Here is a 27525-nt window from a genome sequence, read left to right on the forward strand (position 1 = left end):
TTACAATTAAAAATACTTTAAGTGCTGGAAATAAAATACAACCAGAAAATGCTGAAACTACACAGCATGTTAGTCAGTATCTGTAAAAATTATAGCATTTCAAATGTTACCTTTCAGAGTTCTGATAAAAAGGTACATATTGGAAACTTCATAACATGTCTTTCCTCTTCACAGATGCTGATTACCCTGCAGTGTATTACCATTTTATTGTATTTATTTTTACATTTAGTATGACTTGGTATCTCGCGTTGGTGGAACTGTTGGTTGAGTTCCTTTTCTAGAATTTCCGTACTGTTCTCTGAATATATGAGCCCTCTCAATTTCTTTGATCTCACTCTTCAGCAAGTCCATGCTGTAGTATGCCTAAGGTATACAACTGACTAATGAATTCATTAAGGATAAAAAGCCTGCTTTATAGCAAAATATTGTACTTCGTTTTTTAAAAAAACCTTTCCTCACCACCTCAGTGTTTTCTTGCAGGGTGCTCTTCATGTCGTCCCACTGTGCTTTGAAACGATCAAGTGTCTTCTGGAGCTCCTCCTTCTCCTTTACTAGGGTTGATTTTTCATCCTCTAGTTGCTGGAGGTGCTGGTTGAATTTCTCTTGCAGAATATCTGTGCTCTGCTCTTTGAAAACATGAGCTCTCAGTTCTTCAATCTCACCAAGCAGTACGTCACGCTGAGACACCACACGATGAAGTTCCTCAGTTCGCTCTTGCATCTAATAGAAACGTTAAAAATTACAAATGGAACCATACTGCCAGATAGCATAGCTTGGTAACGTCTTCCTCCACATTTTCATGATGCTCTCCTTTACACACTCCGTGGTACCCATACTGCAGTAAATCTGGTTAGTAAATTCAATGAAGATACAAGGGCCCAATTATGAGCTATTATATTTACCCCTCTAGTTGTTAAGAATTTATAACTCACCATCTCAGCGTTTTCTTGCAGGGTGCTTTGCATTTCGTCCCTTTGTACTTTGACATTTTCCAGTATCTCCTGGAGATCATCCTTCTCCTTTACTATGGATGATTTTTCATCCTCAAGTTGCTGGAGGCGCTGGTTGAATTCCTCCTCCTGAATTTCTGTGTTTTGTTCTTTGGAAACACAAGCTCTCAAGTTTTCGACCTCACTGAGCAGTATGTCACGCTGAGACACAACACGGTGGAGTTCCTCAGCTCGCTCCTGCATTTAATAGAAACATTAAAAATTACAAATGGAACACACTGCTGGATCCATACATTGGTAAAGTCTTCTGCCACTTTTTCATGAGGTTATTCTGTACACACCAGCAGGCCATACTATAGTAAATGTCCCCATTAAGACAAGCCATTGAATTTTTCTTCCTAGAATTTAACAATTTATAAATTACTGTCAGTTCAGGATATTTTAGCCAATTTTTCCCCCACTGAAAAGACTTGGACATGAGCTATGTTTAGTAGTGCTTTTTTTTAAAAAAAAGCAAAAGCTTGCCTGAAAGGGTTAGCTGCCAAAGGCCAGGAATTAGTAGACAGACAATGGTGTTAATGTGAGATGGGAAGTTGTTTCTCAGAGACTGAAAAAAATGAGAGATCATTGATCATATCTGGTTACTCAAAGATACTTTGCAGCTTGGTGTTGGAAACAGTTTTTTTGATTTTTTTGTGGGACACAGGAAGAAACATAGGAACATAGGCCATTCAGCCCCTCGAGCCTGTTCCACCATTCAATGAGATCATGGCTGATCTGTATCTTAACTGCATCTACCCACCTTGGTTCCCTAACTCTCAATACCCTTGCCTAACAAAAATCTATCAATCCCAGTTTTGAAATTTTCTATTGACCTAGCCTCAATAGCTTTTCGGGGGGAAAAGAGTAGCCTATGTGTGAAGTGCTTTCTGACATCACCCCTGAACAGCCTAGTTCTAATTAAGATTATGCCCCCTTGTTCTGGACTCCATCACGAAAGGAAAGAGTTAATGCTTTTACAATAAGTAAAAGGACCCACTGAAATGGGCTAATCTACATGTGTTCTTTATTTTCGCAATTGACGCAATCAGAAATTATACTGATGACACAAAGTATTTCTCCCAATACTCCATATTCAATATGTTTTGCCTACTATAGAGTAAAGCTGATTATGAATTGAACAGAATGCCATCTTGCCCAACGTTAACTCAATCCGCCTTCAGAAAGACTGAAGGAGTACACAGGTTAAGAGGAGATTTGATAGAAGTGTTCAAAATCATGAAGGGTTTATATAAAGTAAATAAAGAGAAACTGTTCCCATTGACCATAAGAGATAGGAGCAGGAGTAGGCCAAAGGGTTGGCAGAAGGGTTGAGAACCAGAGGACATGGATTTAAGTGATTGGCAAAAGAACCAAAGGTAAAATGAGAAAAGCTTTTTTTAAAAACACAGCGAGTAGTTATGATCTGGAATGCACTGCCTGAAAGGGTAGTTGAAGCAGATTCAATCATGGCATTCAAAAAAGGAATTGGATAAATACTTGAAGGGAAAAAATTTGCAGGGCTACAGGGAACGAGCGGGGGAATGGGACTATCTGGATTGCTCTTACAAAGACGGCATGGGCTCGACGGGCCAAATGGTCTCCTTCTGTGCTGTAACCATTCTGTGCATAAGGGACAGAGACTGGTCCAGAACACAAAGGAGTTTCATTGTTGCACTCCTAGGACCCTGTAGCACACTAGTAAATCTAAAACACTGGGACTCAACTTGCATAACAAGCAGGCAACCAGATCAATTAAAAGGGAACAACTGACGCCACTGAACCCAAGTAGATATCTGCTACAAACCCAAATTTGAAACACTCACCATCTCAGTGTTTTCCTGCTGGTTGCTCTTCACTTCGTCCCTCTGTGCTTTAATACTCTCTAGTATCTCCTCCTTCTCCATGGACAATTTTTCATCCTCTAGTTGCCGGAGGCGCTGGTTGAATTTCTCCTCCTGAATTTCCATGCTCTGTTCTTTGGAAGCAGGAGCTTTCAACTCTTTGATCTCACTGAACAGCACGTCATGCTGAGACACCACACAGTGGAGTTCCTCAGTTCCCTCTTGTATCTAATAGAAACATTAAATATATTACAGATGGAACCGTATTGCTAGATAGTATAACTTGGGGTAAAGTCTTCCTCCACATTTTCAAGAGGTTTTCCTGAAGCTATACAGCAGTAAATCTGGCTAATAACTAAAGGGGAAATATAATTTTTGTCGTGAAGGGGTCCTTGTATCCTCGCTGAATTTAAGAATTTGAACTCACCATCTCAGTATTCTCTTGCAGGGTGCCCTTCTCGTTGTCCTTCCGTGTTTTGACACTCTCCAGTATCTCCTGGAGCTCCTTCTTCCCCTTTACTATGGTTGATTTTTCATCCTCTAGTTGCTGGTTGAATTTCTCTAATGGAATGTCAGTGTCCTGCTCTTTAGAAACATGAGCCCTCAGCTCTTCGATCTCACCAAGCAGTACGTCACGCTGAGACACCACACGGTGGAGTTCCTCAGTTTGCTCTTGCATCTAATAAAAACATTAAAAATTACTGTTGGAACTGTACTGCCAGATAGCACACCTTGGTAAAGTCTTCCTCCACATTTTCATCAAGTTATCCTGTACACAGCGGAAGCCATACTGCAGTAAATGTGGCTAATAAATTCAGTGAGGATACAAGGACCCCATCATAACAAGCTATTGGGAGAGATTTTACTCTAAAAATAACTGCGAGTCTAAGGCACTCACCATTATTTCAGTGCAAATTGTACAGCAACTTCTGGCGACTGCACATGATGCAGTTAAACGCGGAAATCTAGACATTGCTGTACCAGGTGCCCTGCTCCTTCGTAAGCTGCGCAAGAATTCACCGTTGAAGTAAATGCGACAGGGCGAAGTTACTCTACTGTCCGGGTGGAAGCTACGTAATCATGCCAGAAAACAGTCACATCAAATTTTTTTTTTAAAATACAAGTCTAAGCAAACATTTAACGTAGTGGAAAATCTTAATGACTCCCAAACAACCTCTCTGGCACTGAAAATTTACTTTTACAAGTGTGGAGTCTCAATCCTCACATTTTAATTGTTGAACATTTAAAAATAATTTTGACATCTTAATTTTTTCTTTCTGTCTCTTATCTGCCTTTTAATTCAATATTTCTCACCCTCTTTTTTTTCCACTTTCTGTAACTGATTTGACATTGAATTCACTATTCCAACTTACACATCCTGGTTACTGTGTCTGCCTGGCTTATTAACATGCTTCAATCTGATTGGTTAAAGGGATACACAGCAGTTTGCCCCAGTCACACAGGTCCCAGGAGAGGGCGCTGCGCTGGATTGAGGACCCGATAAGAGGAACTTGCAGTGCAAAAGCCCATGATAAGTCTACGGGCCAGTGCATGTCTAACAAGCAGCAGATGCCGTTCATTTGCCGCTCAGAGCAAAATCCGGCCAGTTATATTTACCCCTCTAGTCATTAAGAATTTATAACTCACCAGCTCAGTGTTTTCTTGCAGGGTGCTCTGCATTTCATCCCTTTGTAAAATGATACTCTCCAGTATCTCCTGGAGATCATCCTTCTCCTTTACTATGGATGATTTTTCATCCTCAAGTTGCTGGAGGCGCTGGTTGAATTCCTCTTCTAGAACTTTTGTGTTTTGTTCTTTAGAAACATGAGCCCTCAACTCTTTGATCTCACTCTTCAGCAGGTCACATTGAGACACCACATTGTGGAGTTCCTCAGTTAGCCCTTGTGCCTAATGAAACCATATTGCAAGATTACATTTACCGGGGATACAGTCCTCCTCACCTTTGCATGAGATTATCCTGATGTACCAATTGTCCATGTGGGAGATTGGCAGAAATTTTCACATGAAATACTACTTTACATCAGCTCACTTTATAATCAGCCTCCACCAAAGAATTGATTTTTTAAAAAAAAGTAAACTGAAGATATGAAAGTTAGCTGCATTTTGATGAATTTTTTTTTTAAATGAATGTGATTTGATAAGCCCCACCAGTTCCCACAGGCATCGTTCAGGAATAGAAATCCTGGAGCCTTGTGTTGTATGATGTGGCCATGGGGCTGATCTGAGGAGTGCCACTGAATATTCACCGCCCTCTTAGCCTTCTCTTCAAATTGATATATGGCCAACCAGATTACGTGAAACTTCAGCTTGTTCATTATGTCCAGAATAGTTTGAAAAGGTGCTAAAGGCACTGTTTCTCTCAAGGTGGGCCCCCTCATTGACTGAGATCCAGTGATTATTAGGCACTGTGGTGTAGGTTGCCTGAACTAAGCTGGTTAAAATTGAATTGAGTAGCCTTTGATCCGGGCTGATCATGTGAAGCACGAGGAAGATGCTCAGTTGGTCAGGGCATTATCTATTATGGAACTGAGCAATGCAGATCAGGAAGGATCCAGTTTGACCTCTAGTCTATGCCAAGTTACCTGCTCTCAGGAGAGGAAGCAGCTACAATTGGACTCTTAATCAGACAAGGGGAAGGAACAGAAAGAGAGAAAATTAAACAGTGATCTCATGATGATTGCTTTACAGTGACACCTGATGAAAACTGTACACGCGTAGACATCGGGTGAGGACAGAATCGGCTCTTTGATGCTCATCCTTACCCGGTGCAAATCCAGTCAAACACTAACGCGGTTGATTCTTAACTGATACTGCCCTCTGCAGTATCAAACTGCTACTCAGGGCAACTAGGGATGAGCAATAAATGCCGGCCTTGCCAGCAAAGCCCACGTTCAGAGAATGAATTTTTTTTTTAAATTACAGAATTTTGTCTGGTAACACAAGTAATGAGGTAATTAAAATAACACAATTAACACATTAAGATTGTGCATAAAATCAACTTGAGATCTGTAGGAAACTTAGATGGTTGGAAGAAGTTTACCCTTTTAAGTGGCCACATCCTTCCAATTCTGAGAAGACATCAAAAGCAGCAACTCAAGTATATAATGTCACAATGAAAGCTAATGGAATGCTGCATTTTACAGGAAAAGGCATAGAATATAAGTCATGATGTAATGGTGAATCTACATAAAACCTTAGTAAGACCACGTTGGAGTACTGTATACAGTTTTGGGCTCCGCACCATAGGAAGAACGTTGAGGCAAGAGAGAGTACAGTGCAAGTTCTCTAGGATGCTGCCTGGTATGTGGAAAGACAAATAAGAAAACTTGAAAATTGGGTTTTTAAATTTGTTAAAACAGGAGATTAAAGGGTGATTTGATAGAGGTGTTTAAAATTATGAAGGGATGGGACAGAGTAAATAGAAATGGACTGCTTCCAGTGATTGAGGGTTCTAGAATAAGAAGACATGGATACAAGATTTAGGGCAGAGAGCAGGAGAAACTTTTTTTTTAAAAAAAGGGTTGAGAGACTGTGGAATTCAGTACCAGAATTTGTGATTGAAGCAGAGATCATGTCAACATTTAAGAAGTTAGATAGGTGGTTGAAGGAAAAAGGGATATGGGAACAGGGTAGGCACAGAGGATTACGACTATTGGTTGTTTGGAGGCTGATTGGGCCAAATGGCCCGTTTCTGTGTTGTCATTTCTATTTCTATGTACCTGTGGCAAGAGCAGACGTGTACAAAACTTCTCCTACCTTTTCCTTCTCTTCATTTACTAAGTGCTCCTTTTCAGTCAGCCTTTTCTCTAGTTCCATCCCTGCGCATTGATTCAGTTTTAGTTTTTCTTGTAGATTTCTCAATTCTGCCTGGTTCTCTATACACTATATGTATATATATATATAAAAAAGTACTTTAATTACATAATTAGTAGACCTAGGTTCATTTCTTTATAATCAAGAACCCAAGAAATCAGTAACAGTTAGTACGCTATTTGACAACATCATGTGTACACAACAAAGCCACTCACTGAAGGTATAGTAACAAAACCAAAAGGTTGGTACTCTCCAAAATTAGTTTATTCTCCAGATAGTTTATTTATATTCACCATCCAGTAATGGGAAAATTGTTGGAATGGTGCTTCTTGAGTTTTACATTCTGTGCTCATGATTTACCTGACACCTGCCTTCTCCCAATTCCATAAAACACTAGATAGTCCTTAGTTCTTTGCATGTAGGCTGTGTTTCAATGGTTAACAAAACAGACTGTCAAATTGATCATCCAGGCACCCTCAAATTTGGGTTAATAAACAATGAGGGACAAGGGCAGAAATGGGAAGATAAATCTACAGCATGCTTATGTTGTGTTAATTCTTTCAATACTTTCAAAAAAACACCGTACACAAAGTAGGTTTGTAACATTTGTCTATCCACCATAATCTCAGAGTGGGTTAACTCCAATTTGATATTAATACCCACCTTGTAAATGAATCAGTCTACAAGTGAATTTCAGATATAATTATTGGAGAAGTCAAGATATATGGCTACTTTAGAAGTGGAATGTAGAGCAAATCTTGACAACATTAGCCACTGGAGTTTTAATTTTATCTGGTGGGTGTCGACCAGCCCTGCTGCTACGCTACTCAACCCAATCATTTAGATTTAAGCATGTAAAGCAAAAGTAATTTCCCTTTGAGAGCTGAAGAGTTGAGTTGGCCTATTTTCGGCAGAGGCAGAGTGAGGCTCCATAGCGTCATTTGTGCTCTTAATGTTTCATTAACGACTCAGTTCAAAAGTTAACTAGAATCACCTTATAAAGATTCAGCATTTTGTCTGAAACAACTTATGCAGTAAGCATTGTATTGCTGTGCACATTCTATTTCTTCATCTCATTTATAAATAAATTTGATTCTTAATTCTAGCCCAAACAACACATTCAGACAATGTGATAATTACCACCGTTTTAAATGCAAAGAACATGGTAATATGTAGTCTCTGGTGTGAAATATCACACAAGATAGTCAGTCTGGTGGTACACTAACCAATTCATGTCAAACCTAATATTGCAAGTTTCAGTCCGTAGGAGATAAGGAAATGCTTATGGGAACTACTCTTTTGCTGTGGACATGAGGTTAAAGGGTCGATTGCGATTACAAATTGAAATAAGCATGACTCACAATGGCTTCATATGGACTGACCAGTGTTAGTGAGATGGTTCAATCTGGTTAACCAGGACAGCAGTCTCACAGCTGACTTAAATGCCAGCAGACTGGGAGATTGCAAATAGATGTCAGTTATAAAACTTAAATAGTTTGTACACCTGTTCACATACAGACAAAACCATTCTGTAAGAGGCATTTCAGTGGAAACCAAAAAGTACCAACCTGCCAAACAAAAGTCAGACTGGAATAGTTTGTTTGAAATACTGGTGGACTAGTGAAATTGCAATTAATGGCAAGACTAAGCAGTTTGCTTCCAAGAATATGTACATATACAAAGCAAGTCTGAAAAGTCTAATAAGTCAATTACCCTTTGTAAGAACATGATGTGGAGATGCTGGTGATGGACTGGGGTTGACAAATGTAAAGAATCTTACAACACCAGGTTATAGTCCAACAATTTTATTTGATTTTCAAATAAAATTGTTGGGACTATAACCTGGTGTTGTAAGATTCTTTACATTTGTAAGAACAGTTATGGAAGGAGTACAAAACCAACAAGTTATTTTTCAGAGGTAAATTCAGCTGGTTTGGATATCCTATAAATCTTTCAAATCAACTTTTCCCTCAAGCAGGGAGTCATATTGCCTTTCATTCTGGTTAAGCACCATTTTTAAAAAAAAGTTTTCCTGTTTTAAACCCTTTACTTGTAATAACTCTGGTGTGGAGTTTGAGGCCAAATTGTTACACATATCCAATTAACAAAAGACAGTGGTCAGAAAGACACTGGTGCATATCCCAAGAAATATGAACATTTTCTATATCTAAATCGATCTCACAAAAATTTATACAATGGAACAAACCAGCTGATTCAGAATGAAGGATCAAAACTGCTAGTTAAACTTCAGAAAACCACCCAGCAATTCAGACTTAGTTACAAAATCATATAGTGCTGTCAAAAACTGAGGACAAATTAGCAGGTTGGGGTATTATAAAGTATGGAATTGGAGTGTAAAATTTTGGAAAGTATAAACTTCTTGAGAAGCACTGTTCCATCAATTACCCCAGATGGATCACTGGGCTATTAAATTATATCTTTTTGCTTAACTAAAACTCCAAGGCAATTAAGTTAATGGTAAAACGGGAAACATCTTTAAAATTACCATTTCAATATTATCTTGAAGATCACACTTCAACTGTTCCCTCTCAGTTCTAAGGCTCGTCAATTCTTGTTGCAGCTCCTCCTTTTCACTACTGAGTGACTCAAAGTTTTTCTGAAGTAAGAGACGCTGTTCTGTTAGATCCTCTGTCTCAAGCTCTTGGTTAGTTGTTTCAGCCACAATGCTCATATTCAAAGGTCCTTCTTCCTGGTCACAAATTGCATATCCAACTTCACATTCCACTTCCTAAATATTTGGCAACAGAAGTAGTTTATTACTGCAGTTATTCACTTAGAGATTCACTTATGCACATTAGTGTTGATACTGCCATATGAAAATCCTTTGGAGTTGGTAAACAGAAAAGAAACTGTACCTCAAAGTTTATTACAGTATGTGTTCGCACACCAAGGATGTAGTTATTCATTTTCATTCCCTTACACCAAACAGTGGTGGTTGTAGTGTCTCAGCTTTGCATCTCCCAGCTCCCTAGCCTGTACTGCAGGAAAATTGCTATGCTGCAACTAACTACTTCTATATCTCAACTTGTGCACGTTTTGCTATTTAAATATATTAAATCAAGTATTATATAAAAATAAGGCCACAATGTAAGACTTGAAAATGGAGACAATCACATTTGCACACCCTGGTCTAATTATCCATGCCTTCAGTTATCTAGGACACAAGATCTGGAATTCCCTCCCCAAATCTCTGCCTCTCCTCCTTCAAGACGTTCCTCAAGACCAACCTTTTTGACCAAGCTTTTGGTCACCTGTTCTAATGTCACCTTCTTTGGCTCGGTGTCAATTTTTGTCTAATTATACTCCTGTGAAGTGCTGTGGGACTTCTCACTAATGTTAAACGTACTATATAAATGCAAGTGGTTGCATAATCATTATATACAGGAGACATGAAGGGGAGCCAGTCAAATCAACATTTTTTTTTTAAAAAAGGTAAACTTTAATTGGATTACAACATACTAACTATTGGGGGTGGGGCCAGAGTTTAGCACACTATTCCTTCAGCTGAGGTGGTATCCAGGCAAGATAGAAGGAACAGTACTCTCCTCCCTCTGCAGTCTAAGGGTGTTATATGAAAGGAGTCTTGGCAGTCTCAATGCAGTTCTAAGTGGTCTTAAATTAACAGCAAAACTTCAGCATAATGCAACCCCATTTGGTGCTAGATTTGTAAATTAATTCTGAGGCCATGAGGATGGCTACTGCAGTAAATAGAAATATCATCTTGGCTCATTGGTAAATGAGCCTCAGATTAAGATTAAAATGCATTTTTGGGACAGAATATTGAGAGCTTTCACTTACATCAGACCTAACCATACATATTGCAGCCAATGAGGTGAGAGAAGTGGATGGTGATCTGATCTCTAGTATACCTTCACCTCATTGTGCAGAGTGGAAAATTGAACCAGAAATAAAAGCACTTTCCATTCACTGTAATGTGCATTTTAGATATTCTACTCCCCCTGCATTGCATTTCCTGTGGTGTATCCATTTTGCAAAGGAAAGGGTATAGACAATATTACTGCACCAGTGCCACTGGGATTTTATAATTTGATTGAGGCAAAATAGTTCTGCACTTTTGTTTAAAAATGGTCATTAAATACATTAGCTGATATAAAACTTTAGTCACTACACCCCCAGACAGGAGATGGACGTCACTTTTATGCACTATGCCCATTTGAACAGGAGATGAAATACCAGTATACCAGAAATTTAAGATCAACCAAAACCAACACGGTCATTAAATAGAATCACAATTTTAGGATATTTATATCATGAAACATATGGGAAAACACACAGCAAACTAAAGTTGTTCAAGTAAACTAACCTTTTGATGAGACTTGGATTGTGACATTGTCAGTTCTTCATTGGCTTTAGTTAGGACTTGCAATTTAATCACCATCTCTTCTTTCATTTCATTAAGTAGTTTAAGATTTTCTGAAGCTTTAGAATATTGATCATCTAATGAGAAAAATAAGTTGTAACAAATTACATTTCCAAACAATGTAAAGATTTATCGCTATATACCATGCACTACTTTGTTCAACTTCTGAATTGACTGTCATTTGTTAATCACAGTTTTGTACAGGGAAAAAACATGCTAAAAATACATGCCTGACACCAATAATCTCCTGAAGGCAAAAACCTAAAAATCAACTAATAAAGTCAGTGCTTGGAAACTAAGCTATGCCAATTCACAAACCTATCAACACAACTGCAACTACCAACTTCATTCCATCCTCAGTAATGCTACTTTCATTTAAAGTTCTATTTAATAACACTTTATTAAAAAGAGAAAATGAAGGCTTGCATTTATATCGCACCTCATCTCATAGGTCAAAGCTATTCACATGCAATGAACTACTTTGCAGTGCAGGTATGGGGCAGCCACTGTGAGCACAGCAGAATCTCAAAAGTAACGAGATGAACGTCCACTTAATCTGCTTTGGTGGTGTTGGTTGGCGGAAGAAAGAGGACTTTGGGAAAGTTCCCTGCTTTTTTTTCAGTTCAACAGTTTACATTCACAAAAATGTTATGAAGTCTTTGGATTTTTTTTGATGGCATGTGCCTGCAGGAGTATTACATTGATACCATCAGGTTTCTCATGACTGGGAGCAACACGGGTCTAGGGGTTACAGCTAATTGTTTGTTATTGGTCTCCGGTATTTATTTGGATCTGGGAACTAAAGTGGGGGGGGCGGGGGGGGTGGGGTGGGGAGAGGGAGGAAAAGAGAAGAGATAGCTTGCTTACTAGTAATCGTCATGTCAGTGGGTGGGTCACTGTGCTGGAAGTGGAGTGGAGAGTTTGTGCCATGTGAGCCTCCACAACTGGCCCCAAACCACTTGGTATTTCCAGGTGCAGGCTACTCATCACTCCGAATGGGATATACCCTACATGTGCTTCAGCAATATGTTTGTGCAGGAGTGCAGTCCTTTCCACAACCAAGGGAAGAATGCACCTAGTTACACCTCGTAGTTAAAGCTGTGCTAGATTGCTTATAGCGGGGGCCCTCACTCACCAGTGGGTAGGCCCAGCAAGCACTCAGGAAGGTCTGCTGGAATTGCAGGACAGGCCATGATTCTTCTGGTCTTCAAAGCCATTGTCCAGAACAATGCAGGGGTGAGGCATGACTAGAATACATGTAGAATGGCGAGTTTCAGGCCACAGCACCTCCAGCAATTATCTGGCATTGAGGGGTGAATTGTGTGGCGCTTCTGTGCTGTGTGGTATTTGCAATTTATGGTCTCAAGTTGGTCCCTGCGTTTTGCTACAGGTGGTGACGGCGAGGGACTACCTCCACACCATCCACCACGCCTCCTCCTCGTACTGGTTCCCAGGCTTCCCTCAGATTTCATCATGAAGGTGAGTATGATGTACATAGTTGAGATGTATCTGTGGGAGACTGTTGGGAAGCAGAAGAAGGGTTCTAAGGAAGAGGCTGGGTGGTTTAAGCTAACTCGAGTCTGTATTGTATTGTTAATTCTAGAGATAATGCTAGGATATAGCTACTGGGAGAGGTGAAATTTGTCAATGAACTAGTCATATCTTCTCGTCAGGCTCTAAATCAACCCAAATGAGTCTTTGTAGGAGCTCCCTATTGCACTAGATTACAGAGAGGGTTGATAGGACCAGCTTCTGGGAGGAACAAACGTCTTTCCAGAGTAAGAAGATTATCGCACCAACGAGCATCTCTGGCTAGCATTAGCCTCTGAAGGTTTATAAATGATAAACTGTGCTGGGGGTTCAGTAGGGAGATACCAGTCTCCATTTCCAGCCATGCATTTTCCTCAGAGCCCAGAGACTTGGATCTGGACTTCAATGTTCACCTGAACCACTAGTGCTGGCACATGGGGTTCATCCACAAGGAAAGTACTGCTGACAATGCAGCACTCCCTCATTCCTATACTGGACTGTCAGATTATGAGCTCAAACTTCTGGTATGGAGTTAAGATATTACATTTATACCTATGTTCTAAACAGAGCACTCCTTCCTACCAGGATCTGCATTTATCTAATGAGACAACAGGTTTCAACCAATAATTATTGCTGCAGGTCCATAAAATGTGTCCACTATAGGTTCACACTCGAGTACTGGTACTTAAACTGTGAAGTATTCCTCTTGTGAGTGTGAACTTGTCTAAGAGGCACAGTGACCTGACACTATGGCCCCGATATTAGCAGGGAGGCAGGTGCGATTGGGCGCGTGGCAAACCCACATGAACAAAACATACCATTCCATACGCGATCGCACGTTGATTGCTGATGATTAACATTAACGGGCGATCGGGGGAACATCGGGATGGTGAAGAGAGAGACATCAGATATCGGAACAGGTTTCAAAAGGTAGGTGCATTTAGTGTTTTAACGTCATTGCATTTCTTTTTAAATTTAATTTATTTAGTTTCTCTCTCCCTGATCCGGCCGTTCAACCAGAATCAGAAGCAGTGGGCAAGCCGCCCAGGTAAGTTAAAAATCTTTCTAATCACTTACTCGGTCACAGGTAAAGTGCCTTCAGTACTTCAATGAAGTACATTTGGCTCTAACTGTCATCCCACCGGCTTTAGCTGCCAGTGGAACTTCCGGTTTCGGGTCGCCCACAGGCACACAGGTGGGTCCCTGGGAAACTTGGAAGCCAGCGGCTTCCTCTAATAATTGTGGTCCAGTGACTGATAAGCTTCTGCTCAAGTGACAATTGCAATCCTGCAGCTTCAAATAGTGCCAGAGTAGAACAGTTCATGTGAGGACTGAGCAGGCACCAGGATTGACAGGGAATCACAGTGACTACTGAGTGACTGCAATTTCCAATTCATTTCTTTCTTTTGACTTATGAAGTCAAGATACCAATTAGAGATTTTTTTTCACTTACTAACCTACAGTTCTCAATGCAATCCAAATCAGTCGCATTATAAATTAAATTGTAGCTTAGGACAGTTTACAAGGAAGAATCATTTGGACATGTATAATTAAAAGAACATAGCAATAATTGCAGAACAAAGAAGATATGGAAAGTTTAAAATGAAAAATGTAGCTATTCACTGGATATATTTTTGTATTCAAATAGGTAGAGTGATGCATGTCTGTTGACCAAAGATAAGCACAAATTTGATCACTGATTACATTTAAAAATGGCAATGTGTGCTAAATACAGGAATTGTAATCCTGTCACTGACATGATCTTAAATTTGGAATCAAATAAAATGGCTAGGGAGATATCATGGTGTTTCTCAGAGGCTGGGGCACTCAAAGTTTGAGAACCCCTGCTTGAGAGCATTTTTTAAAAAAAATCCTAATTATAAAATGAGCTTAGGCCTTTGGCAAAGGTTAAAACAACATGGAAGAAAATGTTTCAAATTATTACTTTTAATGCATTAAAATAATTCTGTGTAATGATTTAGTTTGAAAACAGTAGATATCATTTAAAAGTATTCATAACTTAGTCTTGTATTTGAGCTCAGACAAAAAATGTCTCATTAATCTCACCCATTTCCTTCTGTTTCTCAAGATCCTGCATCAATTGCTGCTCTTGCTCTTTAACTTGTCTTTCTTTATCTTCAATATCATGCTGCAGTTGTGCACATTTAGCCTTCTCTTCTGCAAGCTGTGTGGAGTACAGATCTAATTCCTTTTCAAGATTCTCCACTCTACACTGCATTTCATTCTGTAGAAAGCACACAGGCAATGAATTTCAGTCATGTCTAAAGAAAATGCTGCAGAACAAATAACTGCTTTTCGATGTTTGAACTTACCTTGCCTGCCGGTAAGGTGACATTACCATGTCAATATGCATTTCGCATTGACCCCTTAAATTCAGTGCTGGCTGATCTTTCATTTGTGAATTATGGAACCACAATTGGCCCCCCTTTATGATAATCCATTAAATATTTAGCATACGCTAAAAGAATCTACCCCATTCCTGGAATCTGTGGGCAAAAAGCTGCTAACGATAATCCATTTTCATATCTTGGCTTATATGGCAGGCAGAAGGAAGAAAATTTAAACATCAAGCTTCAGATTAAGAAAACTCGGCAACTAAGGAGCTATATCATTTGACAACTGAGTTCACTAGAGAGGAGAGAAGAAAGCAGGGCAATGATGGGAATGCCTTTAGCATTTTAATTTTTAATTGAAATGGCAAACATTCATTGTTTGAGGTCATTTCTTCTATCAGAATAGGTCTGTTCTGTTGAAAGGAAAAACAACTCGAAAAAGAATGCAAGAGGATTTCTACTGGTGACCAAATATATCACATTATTCTTACTGAGCTTTAAAAAATACCCAGGGACTTCACTTTAAAGATTAATGATCCAACCAGATATTTTTTAAAAATTACCTGCTGCCCAGTTTTCAGATTTTCCTGAAGATCCCTCTCAGATCGAAGGCTGTCCAGAACTTCCTGGAATTTGTTCCGATCCTGGACCATAGCCGACATTTCTCCCCGCAAGTTCTTAAGTTGTTCAACATTTTCTTCTCTGCCTACCAGCAAATTATCACGTTCGGAAGCAACACCATTCAGTTCTTCTGTTAGCTCTAAAACCTAGAAGCATATTCAAGGCAAGGACAGTTAACTTTCTCCCAACAATGCACACTAGCTCCCTGCTCCCCAGCACACTTTAGGTAAAAATTCTCATCTTCACCAGCCGTATGTAGTAGGTCGCAACCACTACTGGCCTGAGCGTGGCCTATTGTGCAATGCCCCCACCTTTGCTCCATCAGTACCTGAGCTTTTAGCCATCATGTCTCTGCATTCTGGAATTCTCCTCCCAAACCCTTTTGCCTCACCACCTCTTCCCCAGTTTCAAGAGACTGCTCATAACTTACCTTTTCGATCATGGATTATGTCACCTATTCACTTCTCTCCTACTTCCTGCTAGGTTGACCATCTCTCCCAATATCATGTACCATGGCGCTTTTCTAAAAAGCACTATCTAAATATAAATACAAGCTGTAGCACATTAAATGTGACAAAACTTACAGCAAGTAAACCTTAATTTTAAGGTATAGTTTTCCTTTATTTTACCCTGTATGATTTATGACTGTTGTCATCCAACAGTGGAAGTCATAGAACATTATGAGTTCTCCTTCACTCTACCCTTTTGTCATCTCAATAAATGATTTTGGGGGGCAGCGGGGGGAAATCTCCCTTTTTAGGCACACAGCCAAAAGAGACTGAATTGTCCAACTGCAAGAACTTCCAATCTTAGGTGTTGAAGGTGGCAGATATGTATTTGAAAGATATGGAGTAACTAATTGAAACATGCCCAGGTTGATCATACCTAAAACATTTGATAAATCTTTACTGCAATGAACTGAAGATTTAGTTGCAGCAATGCATGGGTTGGAAGCAAGTGTGTCAAGTGAAGCTTTAGGGCTTGAGCCAGAGTACGATCTTTGGACACAGAACAGACTTAGAATCATAGAGGTTTACAACATGGAAACAGGCCCTTTGGCCCAACATGTCCATGTCGCCCAGTTTATACCACTAAGCTAGTCCCAATTGCCTGCACTTGGCATAGAATCATAGAAGTTTACAACAAGAATCATAGAAGTTTACAACAAGACTTCTCTCTAGCTACACAAAGTAGTTTGTAATTTGGCTTTGCAGTTCTCTTGGTGTAGCCCAATCTTTACACTTGCCCCTCACAAATTTCCACCTCAACTTGGAATGTTTTATGCTTCTCAATTTTGCACTCAATTCCCAATTTCAAGGTCTGACTAAAGGGAGAAGAGTGTGTTAAGAGAACTAATCTACTGACATCAGATTAGTTTCAATTTTTTCAAGAAAACAGTCCTGCGAGCTTTTAATACAAATGAACAGGCTGTGAAATCTGCAAAATTGCAGGCTACAGTTGTAAGTGCACAGTATGACCAAAACTACAACCTAATATGGGCATCAACCAAAGCATATAACTCCACTGGGTATAAAAACAATAGCCAACTAACTCTCAAAAAGTAAACCCAGAAACTGCACAATGAAAATGATTGCAAGAACTTTTTAATTGTAAAACCGCTGTGCCAAAATGAAAAAGGAAAAATTAGGACTCTTAACTAACTACTTCACAAGAGTAGGAGAAACTATATTGCTCTGACAAGGTTCTAGAAAAACAACTTAAAAAGGATAAGAATGGAATAAATAATGTCATCTGCGACAGGCTTGAGATTTTCTAAGTTTCTAACAGGGTGACTGGGCAATAAAGGGAAATGGCACAATTGGAAGCTGTTCTAAAATTTGCCTACGTAACAGTCACTGCACTTCAAAAGTAATTCAATGGTCATTTGGGTCTTTTGAGGGTGTGAAAGGTGGTATATAAGCACAAGCCCTTTCTTTCCAATATAAATAGAAGCATAAGAATTAGGAGCAGAAGTAGGCCATGTGGCTCCTCGAGCCTGCTCTGCCATTCAATAAGATCATGGCTGACCTTTGGCCTCAACTCCACTTTTCTGCTCGATCCCCGTATCCCTTGATTTCCCCTAGAGTGCAAAAATATATCTATCTCAGCCTTGAATATATTCAATGACTCAGCATCCACAGTCCTCTGGGGTAGAGAATTCCAAAGAGTCATAACATTCATAAAAGTCAAGTATTCTCTACTTTCTAGGTACTCATTGTGCTTTCATTACCTGTTTTGCTAATTCATCTACTTTTTCAGGTAACAACTTGTATTGCGATAAACGGTCTGCTTCTTGCTGTAGACTAGTCTTTTCTTTTTCTGCTTTATCCAACCATTGCTTAAGATCAGCAATGTTCTTTTCCAAATTAACACGATCCAATAAATCTAAATTCATAAAAAGATGATGGTATTAAAATGCTGGTTGACACTTTCAAAGTACAAGGGTATAAACAGAATTAAGACCTACTCATATACATGGATTTCAATATTAGAGACTGATTTTTTAATCCCCAACAAGTAATGTGCACACACAAATATAGTAGGGTCAGCTATCTGTAAATATCACCCTTCCCCTCCCTTTACCCCCACAGTGAAGATTTAGATGATTATGGGTTCATCTTGCTTCATATGGTTTGATTTTGACCTTCACCTTTAGTATTTCACCCTCACTGAACACAAGTCAATATCCAGATGGGAATGGTACAGCACTGTAAACCCCAAATGAGGGAAGGAAAATTACAGAAACAATTCCTATCAACCTTTTAATCTTGGTAACCCAGTGATTAAAGTGAATGTTTTGAGGGAGTATTGCGTGCTCACAATTCCCCTGATCCCCAAAATCTTTTGACTCAGGTTAGTCCTACTACCTCTGCTCTGTACTGCGAGAGTTTGTAGATTCTCCAAAACATGGATCCAGCATAAAATTTTAACATTTAAAAAAAAAAATCTGATGACAGTCAACAAACAGATGAACAACCTCCAAAACCAGCATTTACAAACTTTAAAAATACTCTAGCTGATGTAGGTTCATGTTTTATCTTCCTTCTCTGAGCAATGCAGATTAGTATTGTTGGGAACAAGATAAATCTTTTAATTTGAATTTTATGATAGTGGGGGAGGTGGAGAGAGACAGGCATCAAGGGAGTCCTGGGACTCAAGAATTTTGATGAGCTAGCAGTTTCAGTGGAGCAGAATAGTGTAGACTTCTTTCTGCCATTGCAAATACTTGCTTTTTTAAAAAAAACTTGCCCCCTTTCTGGTTTGCTTCTTTCGCCAGTCTGCCTTGCGCTGCCGTGACAACTTGGCACCAATCAGCAAAAGTGAAAGACCTTTACAATGATTATAAAATGGGTTCACTAAAGAATGAGAGTAAACTCTGCCTACACAAGGATGAAATGGGTTCTCCTATGCTAATAAGGGTAGAGTTTAGTCATACTCTTTAGCAAAAGACAAATGGTTCTTTAATTGCTATTATTTAGAGCGGCTTCACTCACACTGAGCAATATGGAGAAGCTCAGCCTAAACCTGTAACGGAGGGGAAGAGAGGTTAAGAGCTGAAATAGATGCAATCTTGCCAATTTAAGTCATGAAACGCCCCTCCTTAGGTAAAGCAGCAACGGGAAAGTATACTTCAATTTACAACAAAAGGAAGTTTACTAAAACCCATGAAACATAGGTACAACATTTGCAAAGTACTCTAAATGAGTGAAGGAATCAGGGCAAGAGTTTGTTACCCGCAGACACGCAAAAGAATAAGAGTCAGATTTTTTCTGCACTGATGGTTTAAATGATTAGTAATCTGCTATCTGCTTAATGATCAAGCAAAATACAATCTACAACCAGTTAGCAAAATGCTTCACAATCCATTTAACAAGATGCTGCTCAGTAACAGGAACAGGATGTTGATTCCTCTTAAATGAACTTATATTGATATAGTGCCTTTAACGTAGTAAAACGCCCCACTTCACAGGAGCACTAACAAAATCTGACACCGAGCCACGTAAGGAAGTATTAGGACAGGTGACCAAAAACGTCTTAAAAAGGAGAGAGGTAGAGGTGTTTAGAGAGGGAATTCCTGAGTTTAGGGCCCAGGCAGCTAAAGGCACACTGCCAACGGTGGAGCAATTAAAATCAGGGATGTGCAAGAGGCAAGAATTGGAGGAGTGCACAGATCTCAGAGGGTTGTAGGGCTGGAGAAGGTTAGAGATAGGGAGGGACAAGGCCATGGAGGGATTTGAAAACAAAGATGAGAATTTTAAAAATTGAGGCGTTCCCAGACCGGGACCCAGTGTAGCACAGAGATGATGGGAGAACAGGACTTGGTGCGAGTGAGGATACGGGCAGTAAGAGTTTTGGATGAGCTCAAATTTATGGAGGGCAGAAGACGGGAGGCAAGTCGGGAGAGCATTGGAATGGTCAAGTCTAGAGGTAACAAAGGCATGGATGAGGGTATCAGCAGCAGATAAGCTGAGGCAGGGGCGGAGACGGGCGGTGTTACAGAGGTGGAAGTAGGCGGTCAAGGTGATTAAGCAGGAGTGTGATCGGAAGCTCATCTCTGGATAAAATAGGACGCCAAGTTTGCGAACAATCTGGTTCAGCCTCAGACAGTGGCCAGGGGAGGGATGGAGTTGGAGGCTAGGGAACAGAGTTTGTGGCGGGGACCAAGGACGACAGCTTCAGTCTTCCCAATATTTAGTTGGAGGAAATTTTTGCTCATCCAGTACTAGATGTCGGACAAGCTGTGTGGCAAATGACAGTGGAGGGGTCGAGAGATGTGGCGGTGAGGTAGAGTTGGGTGTCATCAGCATACATGTGGAATCTGACTGTTTTCGGATGATATTGCTGAGGGGCAGCATGTAGATGAAAAATAGGAGGGGGCCAAAGATAGATCCTTGGGGGATTCCAGAGGTAATGGTGCGGGAGCAGGAAGAGAAGCCATTATAGGTGATTCTCTGGCTACGACTGGATAGGTAGTGCAGTTCCACCCAGCTGGACACTGGAGGAGAGGCGTTGGAGGAGCTTGGTGTTGTTAACTGTGTCAAAGGCTGCACACAGGTTGAGAAGGATGAGGATGGATAGTTTACCATGTTCACAGTCACATAGGATGTCATTTGTGACTTTGATAAGGGCCATTTCTGTGCTGTGGCAGGGGTAGAAACCTGATGGAGGGATTCAAACACGGAGTTCCAGGAAAGATGGGCACGGATTTGGGAGGTGACAACGTGTGCAAGGACTTGAGAGAAGAAAGGGAGGTTGGAGATGGGGCGGTAGTTTGCAAGGACAGAGGGGTCAAGGGTAGGTTTTTTTTGAGGGGGTGATGCTGGAAGATTTGAAGGGGAGGGGGACAGTACCCGAGGAAAGGGAACTGTTAACAATATCAGCTAACCTGGGGCCCAGGAAGTGAAGTTGGGTGGTCAGCAGTTTGGTGGGAATAGGGTCAAGGGAGCAGGAGGTGGGTGTCATGGTCAAGATGAGCTCAGTGAGGGCATGAGGGGAGATAGGAGAGAAACTAGAGAAAGATGCAAGTTCAGGGCTAGGGTAGGGGGGAACCTGAGGGGAAGTTTGGCTTGGTGAGCTAAGGAAAGGGAGGGAAGCAGCCGAGCTTCAAGGGTAGCTGCATACCTTCCTTTGGAGGAATAAAGTCTGAGCGCGGCCAACAGAAAGAATTTTCTGTTTTTTTAATCTACCGCTTCAGTTACATTGGAAACATGCAAAAAGGGCTGTGCCGATCTTATTTTTGAGGGAAAACTAGTACATTCAATGCAGCCATCCGGTGTTTCTTGTACCTGCACATCATGTTTTTGGCTTCTTACATACTAAATCCCCAGATATATTTCACCCTGCTTTGGGCCATGCAAGAGCTGTGCTCAAGGGCATATCATACACTTCACAAAGTCTCAGCTAAGCAAAGCACGAGAGAAAACAGGCCAGCTTGAATGACAACACAAAAATCAAAATCTAGATGAACGCTTGCACATGACAGAACATGAGCCACTTCTCAAACACAACGGAGACAATTTTCAGGTGACTCATTTCAACAGGTAGTGATAGCCCATTACCCGTCTGACAGACTTGGTCTGCGGCCCAACCAATTTCAGCTCTCACAGGCAGCTCTTCTGTGGATTTGAGCCAGAAGTAGTGCGTTGAGGGGTGGGGGGCAGGCAGGCAAACAATGGGCCAGACAATTTTTTTTTTTAAGTTCAAGAGCAGCATTCCAGCACCCCGTGGTCCCACAAAAATCTTTTACAAATGTTTTATCTATGTGCTTGAGTAACCTATAGGTGTTCTTTTAAGCTTAACCACTCAACACTTAGTACCAATGGGAAGAACATGCATGTGCATGCCCGCTCATGGTACACTAAAATGACATCAGGGTCTTACGACTGGCATAGGACCCCGATTTAAATATTGAAAGAATGTCCCTGCTTGTTTCAGGTAAGGGGTGATTGGCTACCCATTGAGGCCCACTTGATAGCTGAGTTCGATTGGCCTCAAGTGGCCAATGGCAGGGAGACTCAAATCACCCATTTTTTCTGTAAGGTACAATACTGTAAGCAGGCCAAGCTCTATTCATAGTATTATGTATTAGTGGATCATACAAGCCACTCCACTATGTATAGCAGTCATGTTGCTTTTTGACTTATTCTCAAATACAAGCAAACAAGCTTCTTTACCATAAAGAAAAATTGCCATGAAAACAAGGCGAGAATCAGATACTAAAATCTCCTCCTTCCAGTTAGCCTTGAGGCAATAATTAGAGAAGGGAAAAAAAAGCTACCAGCCAGTGCGAAGGTCAAGTTATATTTTCTAAGGTGAGGAATTTGGGAAAGGAGATGGAAAGCTACATCCCACTTCTGATACTTGCACCTGTTATTTTTTGAAACAAATAATCAAGATGCTTCTTCAGAACTGCAAACTAAACCAAAAAATTCATCCTGTCAACCTGAGCTGGATTCAAATCCAGGTTAAAGATGTTTAATGACAATATATAACATGGTCCGTAAATGTGAAGTACTATATTACAGTAACAGTACCTTTGGGAACTTTTCCATCCAGAAACAACATTAGCTTGGTATTTTCATTGAAAGCAGATTGTAGTTCTTTCTGCAAATCAGCTTGCATTTGTTTGTAGCGAGTCCGTTCAGCATCTAGCTGGCTGCAGTACAACTTGATATCCTTTTCCATTTGTTGATACCTTACCCTCATTTCATTCTTCAGTTAACATGAAATTAAAAAAAAATTTAAACTTAGAACAAAAGCCACTTTCATTAGGGCGATATCATTCAAGTAGTTTGGAAGTACCTCATAACAGTGTGAGAAATTTTTATTTTTCAGCCATGTACAGATTTCATGATCTGCAATTGAATGCTAATAATCAATGTATGTATTTTGCACAATGGAATGCATTGCTAAACCATTTTTAAGAAGGAATTTGCTTTTATTATGAGGTTGGAAAAAATTGTGCATCAAGCATATTATAAATAGCCAATAAATATCTGCAGGACTTACACTTGAATCTGTTGCTGACTCAGCAATAACTGCTAAATCAGCAACAGTCTGGAATTCATCTGGGACTTTAGTGGCCTTGTAAAATGTTACTCTGGCCTGTACCAAGAGTGCATGATGAAACCTAAGGTGCAATGCAGTGAGACACCTGTACCCAGTCTTGTGCAATATCAAGAGCAGCAGGTCCGTCCCAGGAACAGTCTCTGGATCAGGTACATTCAGGTTCTTGTACTGAAGTCATCAAACAAGCCAAAGAATCAAGACGAAAATATTTTTGTTTTAATTAAAAATAGCCGAATACAGTATATCTAGTACAGGCAGTAATACTGTAAACTGCAAGTATCATGTAAGAAATTTCAAAACCGAGCAATGTGACCTAGCATAGTTTGTTTGGAACCATTAAAATGAAATAATGTTATGCTCTATTGCCCTCATTACCCTGATGCTCATCTAATTTTCCTTCTCCCGTTTCAACATCTCCCATTCACCACTTGCCCTGTTTCTCTGCTCCCATTTAGCTCTTCCTGACTTAGTCCTCTCAACTGCCCTTTAATGTCCTCACCCTCTCTACACATTCACTCCTTGCCCTTTCTTCTGTCTCACCCTTCACTTTCTTTTTCTCCCTCTCCTCACCTTGCTTCCCACTCACTCCTCCTCACCTTGTCCTATATGTAAAAAGAAAAAAGGGTGGCGAAGGCAAACGTAGGTCCCTTAGAGGATGAGACCGGGAAATTCATGGTGGGAAACAGGGAGGTGGCAAAAATGCTGAACAAATATTTTGTTTCAGTCTTTACGGTAGAGGACACTAAGAATATCCCAACACTGGACCAACAGGGGGCTCTACGGGGGGAGGAGCTAAATACGATTAAAATCACTCAGGAGATGGTACTCAGTAAAATAATGGGACTCAAAGCGGATAAATCCCTTGGACCTGATGGCTTACATCCTAGGGTCTTGAGGGAAGTGGCAGTAGGGATTGTGGATGCTTTGGTGATAGTTTTCCAAGATTCCCTGGACTCAGGAGAGGTCCTGGCAGATTGGAAAACTGCTAATGTAACACCGTTATTTAAAAAGGGTAGTAGGCAGAAGGCTGGAAATTATAGGCCAGTTAGCCTAACATCTGTGGTGGGTAAAATTTTGGAGTCTATTATTAAGGAGACAGTAACGGAACATTTAGATAAGCATAATTTAACAGGACAAAGTCAGCATGGCTTTATGAAGGGGAAGTCATGTCTGACAAATTTGCTTGAGTTCTTTGAGGATATAACGTACAGGGTGGATAAAGGGGAACCAGTGGACGTAGTGTATTTAGACTTCCAGAAGGCATTCGACAAGGTGCCACATAAAAGATTATTACTCAAGATAAAAAATCACGGGATTGGGGGTAATATTCTGGCATGGGTGGAGGATTGGTTATCGAACAGGAGGCAGAGAGTTGGGATAAATGGTTCATTCTCGGACTGGCAACCAGTAAACAGTGGTGTTCCACAGGGGTTGGTGCTGGGTCCCCAACTCTTTACAATCTATATTAACGATTTGGAGGAGGGGACGGAGTGCAACATATCAAAATTTGCAGATGATACAAAGATGGGAGGGAAAGTAGAGAGTGAGGAGGACATAAAAAACCTGCAAGGGGATATAGACAGGCTGGGTGAGTGGGCGGAGATTTGGCAGATGCAATATAATATTGGAAAATGTGAGGTTATGCACTTTGGCAGGAAAAATCAGAGAGCAAGTTATTTTCTTAATGGCGAGAGACTGGAAAGTACTGCAGTACAAAGGGATCTGGGGGTCCTAGTGCAAGAAAATCAAAAAGTTGGTATGCAGGTGCAGCAGGTGATCAAGAAAGCCAACGGAATGTTGGCTTTTATTGCTAGGGGGATAGAATATAAAAACAGGGAGGTATTGCTGCAGTTATATACGGTATTGGTGAGACCGCACCTGGAATACTGCATACAGTTTTGGTGTCCACACTTAAGAAAAGACATACTTGCTCTCGAGGCAGTACAAAGAAGGTTCACTCGGTTAATCCCGGGGATGAGGGGGCGGACATATGAGGAGAGGTTGAGTAGATTGGGACTCTACTCATTGGAGTTCAGAAGAATGAGAGGCGATCTTATTGAAACATATAAGATTGTGAAGGGGCTTGATCGGGTGGATGCAGTAAGGATGTTCCCAAAGATGGGTGAAACTAGAACTAGGGGGCATAATCTTAGAATAAGGGGCTGCTCTTTCAAAACTGAGATGAGGAGAAACTTCTTCACTCAGAGGGTGGTAGGTCTGTGGAATTTGCTGCCCCAGGAAGCTGTGGAAGCTACATCACTAGATAAATTTAAAACAGAAATAGACAGTTTTCTAGAAGTAAAGGGAATTAGGGGTTATGGGGAGCGGGCAGGAAATTGGACATGAAGCTGAGTTCGGATCGGTCTATGCCCTGTGGGTGGCGGAGAGGGCCCAGGGGCTGAGTGGCCGGATCCTGCTCCTACTTCGTGTGTTCTTTAGTTTTGTGGTTGGGATCAGATCAGCCATGATCTTATTGAATGGTGGAGCAGGCTCGAGGGGCCGATTGGCCTACTCCTGCTCCTATTTCTTATGTTCTTGTATCATTATCCCAGCTCATTTTTCCACTTCACTTAGATCTCTACATACTGTCTTTATACTGTGGCAAAGCTCGGAGGGTGTGGGCAGGCAGAAGAGAGGATAACACCGGGGCATCATCCTAACATCTGTCAGGACATCTTGGAGGCACAGTCTCTTGCCTATTCCTTTTCTCCTTCTCCACCCCAACCACCCAAAATTTTGGAATTTTCCCAAAGGGGTAGGGAGAAAGCCAAATGAAAATCAATTACTGCGAGATGGATTAATGTGCAGGCAACTATTGAGGTCAAGATTCTGCACTAAAAATTCTTTTACTACCGTTTCTTCCTTAAGCTCCAGATTTTCACTTCTGAGAAAAGCAGACTCTTTCTTTGCATCACAAGTTACAACTTCTGCGTCGTTTAGCGATTGCTGCAACTGTTTGATCTGGAATGCAAATTAGCGAGAAAAAAATTGAAAAAGTGACACATCTACATAATGATGTTTATAAATCCATTTCCTATATAATCTACAGAAATGGCATGCAAAGTGCTAGAACTACCCTCAAACTTTGAAATACAATTTATAAGTAAAACAATATTGTACACAAGACTTCCATTTCATGATTCTTAGTTTACCACATAAGGCAAAGCCTTATTCTGCTAGCTTCCTTGTCAATCAACGAAAAATGTCTCAGATTTAATAATTTGATCAAATAAAAATCATGTGAAATTTTTGATACCACAAGCAGATATTCCACCCTTACCTGTACCATTAACGTCTCAAGTTTCACTTTGCTGTCCATCACCTCTTTCAGTTGTTCCAATTGTTGTTGAAGATCCAGGAGTTGCTGTTCCTGTTCTTTTAATTTCTTAGTTTTATTCTTTAGTTCAGCCTGTTAAGAAATCAAATTCCCATCATGGCGTCTGCTCAAAATAATCGTGCGCTATCGATATCACAACTAAATCAAATGTAAACAAAATTGTGCAACATTTGGGAGTGCTGATCATGACTATGGGTCGTCTGTACAAACCACACGGATTTTGACCTCAGAACTGAATTTAGAAAATAAACACAAATTGATGCAAAGACTGAAGAGGACTTGAAGTCAGGGGGGAGAAAAAAGCGCAACGGCTGAGGCAATTAGCATTTATCCACCTTCATGTACGATTGAATTCATGCATGATACAGAATGGAGATACATTCACTTGAATTTGAGACCAATCCCAAGTTCCAAAATCACTTGAGGAAAAAACTCTCTTTGCACTGTGTGCCAGTTTATAAAGAATTGGTTTATGATTTTGATATGTACAAGTTTTGGGTTTCGTCATAGCACGTGTAAAACAAACAGCTAAAGATCACAAGACATTGTGCTGTTCCTGTATATGTTTCTTTGAAGCGGGCTTACTCAATGTTTGTTATAAGTAGGACAACATTCAACTCCTTGAATTTTCCATGATGTTACACACAATCAATACTCAGATTTTTGGGAAACCAAATGGCCTTGGCCCCTACTGGAAGCAACTTCTGGTATTTCAGATTCATTGGCAGAGAATTGCAGAGCTTAATAGCCTGTTTATATGTTGTAACTTTTTATGATTATATATAATCTGCAGAGTATGTCCCGTGTTCTTGTTTTTTTATTCCTATTTGAGTAAAATGAACCTCACTTAAACCGGGATATTTAAATATAAATCACTTACCTCAAGTTCCTGATTGAAAATCTCCGAATTGTGAACCAGCTCCCTTAACTTCGCATTTTCATGCTTTTGCTGTGCCTGCAAACAGCCAAAAAGGAAGATTGTATTAGAAATAATTACATCCACTAGCCCTCACCGAGCTGGTATTCACCACTCCAAACTAACTCT

General features: G+C 40.4%; 1 protein-coding gene across 1 annotated transcript in view; it reads right to left on the minus strand.

The window, feature by feature from the left end:
* LOC137320655 (centromere-associated protein E-like) overlaps positions 1 to 27525 on the minus strand; it is a 125051-nt gene that overhangs the window by 51776 nt on the left and 45750 nt on the right. The window contains exons 15-29 of the mRNA XM_067982333.1: positions 27361 to 27435; positions 26424 to 26552; positions 25997 to 26104; positions 22609 to 22786; positions 17805 to 17959; positions 15517 to 15720; positions 14667 to 14844; positions 11013 to 11146; positions 9174 to 9416; positions 6611 to 6736; positions 4481 to 4741; positions 3261 to 3512; positions 2816 to 3061; positions 933 to 1187; positions 460 to 720 (exon numbers count right to left, since the gene is read on the minus strand). Coding sequence (XP_067838434.1) covers positions 460 to 720; positions 933 to 1187; positions 2816 to 3061; positions 3261 to 3512; positions 4481 to 4741; positions 6611 to 6736; positions 9174 to 9416; positions 11013 to 11146; positions 14667 to 14844; positions 15517 to 15720; positions 17805 to 17959; positions 22609 to 22786; positions 25997 to 26104; positions 26424 to 26552; positions 27361 to 27435 — 2805 coding nt within the window. The remainder of the gene's footprint in view (positions 1 to 459; positions 721 to 932; positions 1188 to 2815; positions 3062 to 3260; positions 3513 to 4480; positions 4742 to 6610; positions 6737 to 9173; positions 9417 to 11012; positions 11147 to 14666; positions 14845 to 15516; positions 15721 to 17804; positions 17960 to 22608; positions 22787 to 25996; positions 26105 to 26423; positions 26553 to 27360; positions 27436 to 27525) is intronic.

The sequence above is a fragment of the Heptranchias perlo genome, chromosome 4, assembly GCF_035084215.1.
Source record: "Heptranchias perlo isolate sHepPer1 chromosome 4, sHepPer1.hap1, whole genome shotgun sequence".
Taxonomy (NCBI): domain Eukaryota; kingdom Metazoa; phylum Chordata; class Chondrichthyes; order Hexanchiformes; family Hexanchidae; genus Heptranchias; species Heptranchias perlo.